The sequence below is a fragment of the Sinocyclocheilus rhinocerous genome, unplaced genomic scaffold (assembly GCF_001515625.1).
Source record: "Sinocyclocheilus rhinocerous isolate Xijiao unplaced genomic scaffold, SAMN03320098_v1.1 scaffold2184, whole genome shotgun sequence".
In the NCBI taxonomy this organism is placed as follows: domain Eukaryota; kingdom Metazoa; phylum Chordata; class Actinopteri; order Cypriniformes; family Cyprinidae; genus Sinocyclocheilus; species Sinocyclocheilus rhinocerous.
Window position 1 is genome coordinate 390,684 of NW_015635537.1, and position 6,216 is coordinate 396,899.

At 38.3% G+C, this 6,216-nt stretch overlaps 1 protein-coding gene across 1 annotated transcript in view; it reads left to right on the forward strand.

Annotated features, from left to right (window-relative positions):
* LOC107747236 (secretin receptor-like) overlaps positions 1 to 6,216 on the forward strand; it is a 21,186-nt gene that overhangs the window by 2,937 nt on the left and 12,033 nt on the right. The window contains exons 2-3 of the mRNA XM_016561688.1: positions 24 to 138; positions 5,869 to 5,964. Of these exons, the coding sequence (XP_016417174.1) occupies positions 24 to 138; positions 5,869 to 5,964 (211 nt within the window). The remainder of the gene's footprint in view (positions 1 to 23; positions 139 to 5,868; positions 5,965 to 6,216) is intronic.

Genomic DNA, 6,216 nt, shown 5'->3' on the forward strand with positions numbered 1-6,216 from the left:
CGTGCGTGTGCGCGCCGGTGAAGGTGTGTGCCATTCCTCCAGAATGTGATCTAGTCTTCATGCTAGTCAGAGAGGAGGAAAACTGCTACAACATCATCTATCAAGAGAACCGGACAGAGACCGGGTCCACACGCACAGGCGAGCCATTACAGTCACTCTCTCTCTCTCATACACACACATAGCCGAGCTCCCCCTAGCTCCCCCGTAGTTCGCACCCTGGGTAAATCAGAGGCTGCGCTGAGAGACGCAAGCATCTGAGGGCAGTTAACAGTCAGTCAGGTCAGGTAGATGTTTGGAGGAGATGTCTCACCAGTCGCGCCTCGTGGGCTGACCGGACATTCACGTCTGTTCACCGCTCGAGCGTCAAGGAATGCGCGAGAGGAGATGAAACTTTGCCTCAGAGGGACCGAGCGCCAGGAGATCTTTCCATCAGAAGACCGAGCTTATTGGCTTGTTATCGAGCTCTGCCGTCAGAAGTTTTGTAAATGAAGATTTCTGCCGTTTTACATCTGGTTGCTCTCGCGGCTTTACTTCACGCTTGTTCTCACGTGAGTTTAGAGCAGAATGTTGAATTTGTTATACAGGTGACGTACTTATATGATGCTAAGGTTATTTAATGTTAATTTATACAGTTAACACAGAGGGGCATGTTGTCACAAAGGGGGAAGTTGTAATTTGTTTATGGATTCATGAAAGAACAAAAACACTAATATAAATATCGAACTGTTGTTCTGATCAAGAGATATTTGTTGAGAAAATGTTGACAATTACAACAAAACGAGTAACAACTGGCTTTAACTTTACACAATCCCTCTGTCATGACAACAGAGGCTTTACTTAATATCTTATTAAAATCGTTAGGTTTTAAATTAAAATCTGCCTCCATTATATAGTTGATTTGTCCAAATTAGTGTGATTGCCATTACAAAATTAACGTTTTACTACGTGTTCATGTTAAAATTATAAAATGATAATATAATATATATTATATAATATATAGGCCTATTATTGTATTGCATTATGTACTATATATATATACGAGCCATTACAGTCACTCTCTCTCTCATGCACACACACCTAATGAGAAGATTGAGTTCATATGGAGGGCAGCTATTTTTGATATGCCTAGAGTGTTTTCCACAAGCCTCCTTCATACACATCAAGACACCTAATGCCCTTTTATACTTGTCGTTTATGTGGACAAACAAAATGATAAGTGTTTATGTGTGTTCCTAAGAGGTGTAATGCGATATCAGGAGGGAAGTTTAGAGAATGGCCTCCATAATCCATATTCCATAAATCACACCCTTATCAGATTATAGATATATAACGCCCTCCAGCGCAGTGAGTACACACACAATTGCTGGTCTAATGCTGGCACAGCTATTGCCTACTCAGGATACAATGTAATGCGAGTGTGAGCATCTGTTGTTTCGGTTGAGAAGATCTGTGTGCATTCAAGTGACAGTATCATAAACTCTAATGCCCTGTTTACACGTACAGTGCTTTGGAATGACAAAGCGACCAGATTCAATGACAGTTTGTGAATGATTTATGAGCAACAGCGCCCATTGGCGTAATGTGGGCATGTCCAGCAATGTGTCAAAGTTGAGAAGAATTTATCTTTCTGCAAATGATGTATTTTTGTAGTCAAACCCAGTAGTTCCCATCACCTTAGTTCCCTTGACTAAATCCCAACAGGATTTTTTTTCATCGCATTATTGCAGAAAATAAGCTCTGTGATCAACACAAGTTTGTGATTCTTGCACTTTTTGTTCATCAGGATAATCTTCATAAATGAACACAACTTTTGTGAATATTGAAGCCTAAATACAATCGCCAGAAGTAAAAAGCTAAATGTAGGCTATAAACGAACAATTTTAACGTGATGATGTTTAATGTCCCTGACAACCTTTGTAGTCCCATTTAGCCACTTGTTAGCAACATCCTTTTTCAAAACAAGTAAAAGCTTTAAAAAAATCACAAGGTGGTATTACTGATGTATTTTATGTCATAGATTAAGATGTGAAAATAGCTTGAGCTTATATTAAACACAGACCTTTTCTGAGGTATTTAACCAAAAGCCCATAAAAAACACTGACTTCAGGACGATAAAACCCAGAAGTGCTTAAATGTTAGCTCGTTTCCAGGTACACGTCCAGGTTAACTTATCATCACATAAACCCTCAAACTCCCAGTTGATTAATGCAAACCTTGCTTCTCGTGGTTATCTATTAGTTTCAAAGATGCAGTTTGGAGTTAGTTCAGTCAAACCAGAGTTTGAAACTTAAGACCTGTCCCAGTACCCACACTTTTGGCCACAGAATACAAGACAGTCCCAGGTCAAAAACTACTAACTCATGTGCCACAAATCTTGAGAATTCAAAGGAACCTTTCTAGTGTAAGTCAAACTAATTATATCTTACACATAATTTGGTACTAAAATGTAAAGTGTTACACATTTTATTGGTGCAGAGAAAAGTGTATTTTGGAAATTGTTTGCAACTGCTTTTATAACATAATTAGAAGCACCACAAATACTAAAATGTGTTGTTTGTTTCACAGGGACTACTGAACAGACATTTAGAAGTTCATTTTAAAGTGAAATGTATTGCAAATTAAAATGTATAAGTAAAGCTCAGTAAAAACCTTTTCAAAGATTTGTTTTTGGCTAGCTCAGTAAAAACATTACTTGCATTTTTAGAACAGCATGTTGTGAGTGTGTCCCATCAGGTAATCAAAAGTTGTAATCACATGTGTGGTCTTAATGCCCACTTGAACACTTTGGCCAAATACAGGAAACAAACACATCATGTAAGTAGATAAGTGGGTAACACTTTAGAATAATGGTCCGTTGTTAACAAGTAACTATGCAGGAAGTAATAGGTAGTACTACATTAACACTTAACTTAATACTATTAACTAATAGAGAAGCGAGATTAACTAAGCAGTAAGTAGTAGCAAATTTAGGACAAAGGTAGTTCCTTATTAGGTGGTCGAGTGCAAAGATCATGTGTTGGAACTGGAACAGGCCCGATTCTCAACAGAGCACTGGATCCAGGAGTCACCATGGAAACAGATACTAAGGCCCTGTCCCAAATGGAACACTTCATGTGCACTTGCGGTCTTACGGACTTACAATGGCCGCCGCGTGCGCGTGTCCGTTAAGTCCATGAGACCGTAGGGTGTCCCATTTGTCATTTTAGCATTCAGAAGGGTGCTCGCGAGCGCCCCCTTTGTGGCCGTTATGCGCCCTCGATCCGCACTTCTGCCGAGCCCGCACTGGGGCGAGCTCCGCAGCAGACTTCTACCCGACAGTCAAAGCGGCATTACGTCACGAAAGTGCGGACTCAGAGGAAGACCGCGAGGGTTTAGGGTGCCATTTGGGACAGGGCCTAAGAAGAAAAGTGCCATTACTTCTTCTTTCTTCTTCTTTTGCATAATTGAGATTTGCATTCTTAGTGAATATCACCACCTACCGGGCAGTTGTGGTTACATTCACAGAATTAGTTGCTAAAGCTGCTTACATATGCTAACAGTTACCTCAGTTTGCAAACCGAAACAATAGGTTATTCGCTTACATAGGTTGTGTGCCCACCAAAGCATTTTTTCCTGAGGCTAGTGTATTTTTACAGTTGCTTTTCAATGGAAGCACTGCATTTTTTAAAACGGCAGGAGTGTGACGAGGCACTGGGCATTTTTTCACAGAACTCAGCGTTTTTTCTTGGTGCTGAGAGTTGATGAAGAATGTTCAACTTTGGGTAAAACGCAGCGCTCATCACTGTCACTTTTTAGTCAGCTAATCAATCACAGTGGAAGAGAGGCGGGACTAATACCACACCGACCAATCATCACACCTGCTTGTACTACTACAACTGAACAACAATGGAGAAGTTAATATTGCTTGTCTCAGAGTATTTATGTCTTCACCAGATGGAATTCCCGGACTACCACAATATTGTTATGAAAAATAATCCTTGGAGAAACTTTTCACTCGTGTTGCTTCTGTCATATTACTTTAGCTGATATTCCGCATCATAGCAACCAAAGCATCTCAGCTGAAAACACTGCGCAGCAGAAGCACTCTCATATGCTCACAGCTAGGCGTTTTCAGCTGGCAAAAAAACACTTTGGTGGACACAAAGCCTTTTCTGTGAACTTCACTTTCACATAACCTGCTTTGTGGAATACCCTCCATCAGTAGGAAGGACCAACATTAGGCCACTCTCAGACCCCCGGCAATAAAACTGTCAGTGTGAACAGGCCTTGAGGTTTCTCACTCTGTTAGCAGAAATCCTTTTGTCCTCAAAATATTGTCCATCCTTTACAAACACAGGAAACAGTCAATACAGGCCTGTCAACACAGGCACATCACAATAACATTACAATGTTGTACAGATCTCTTTTGCTCCTCACAACCGCTCCTCTCCGTATTTCATTAGAGAAAGTACAGAGAGAAACATTTACAAACCCTACACACTTTTCCTGTCATTCATCAGACTGAGAGAGAGAGACAGCAAAAGGGGCAAAAGGAGAGAGAGGGAGGGAGAGAGAGAGAGATAAAAAAGAATTTGCTAAAATTAAAATAAAAACTATTTAAAAATAAAAATAAAGCTATAATATTATATTAATGCTAATAACATTGATCTAGTTTATGAATCTTAATTTGGGGACATAAAGTTCATCCAATAACAAATAAGGACACCTGTATGGACACCTACATTAACATTAACTGATATTTAGTCAACTTTAATAGCTTCCCCTCTTCTTTACAGTAGTTTCTGTATAAGACCATCACTGTGAAATATTTGGTGTTGTATTTACACCAAATTACAAAGAAACTGCATGTAACGCATTGAATTTAACATGCAGTTTTGGTGTAGAAAGACTTTTTCTTGTATTTTCTTTTTAAACATACTCCAATAATCTTTGTTTTATTTAAAACCTATATTTTTTGTCAGTGTTGGCATAGCTAGAAAAATATATATTAATTATAAATATTAAATTACATGGTTTTTCCAGGTCTAGAAACTTTAAACACTTTTAAATCTAGGCTACCTCATCCATCCATGTTTTCATCTATAAATAATTTTATTTTGTTTTAACTCATTTTAATGGGCCTTGCTTTGTGCACGGAGTCATAGAACAAGTTGGCAGCACAGTTCTCTAGAGTTGTATGTCGTTGCATTAGGATTTGTCATCATAGAAATGCAGGGGTCTAGCCAAACCTGCATGTAATTAGAAGGCGGTGTTATTACTTACCAACTAGCTGTTTGTTCAACCAACTGCCAGTGCAACTACTTGGTAGAGGCCTCTGTATGGTTTGATAAGCTGTCATTGTACATAATGTTACAATGTTTTATTTCAAGCTTTAAAAACATGATTTTATAACTTAGGAATTTGTAAAATGGTACCCTCTGAAACAAACAACATGGGTCTGCACAAGTTAATGTTAAGGAATATCCAAATAGTCATTGAGTTAATAGTCATCCAAAAAGTCCTTGTTTTATCACACTGCTATTGTAGCCTGTAAATCTTCTTCCAATATTGAACCAGAACAGTCTCAAAATAAATGCATTTACAAAATAAAATTCATAAATGTGTAAGATAATTCACATTCACAATTCAAAGTTGATATATTCTCAAACAGCAATTCATACATTCATAACCTAATTTATATTTACAAAATATGATTTGCAAATGCAGAACAAAATTACATTCACAAAATACAAATGCAAAACACTACTCACACATATACAAGTGTGCACACAAAATATTCAAGATTTTTTAGTAGATCAATAATTAGATACGCTTGTAGTTATCACACTGTTCAGATTCGCTCTGAATTCTGTTGTACTCCCCCTCCAGGTTGCAGTGCTTTATGGGATGATCTGAACTGTTGGCCTCATGCTGAAGTGGGAGAGACTGTGTCAAGGCCGTGCCCCAGTTTCCTTCGGGTCAAAGGTCAGGTGCATCCTGGGTTTTCACAGACAAGCGTTCCTGAATTCAATATTATTAAACCTGTAAAAAAAAAAAAAAATCTTTCAAAGAATAAATTGTTTTGAAATGGAAGAGTTATTTGAACCTTTAAAGGGGTCATATGATGCGATTTAAATTTTTCCTTTCTCTTTGGAGTGTTACAAGCTCTTGGTGCATAAAGAAGATCTGTAAAGTTGCAAAGACTAAAGTCTCAAAACCAAAGAGATATTCTTTATA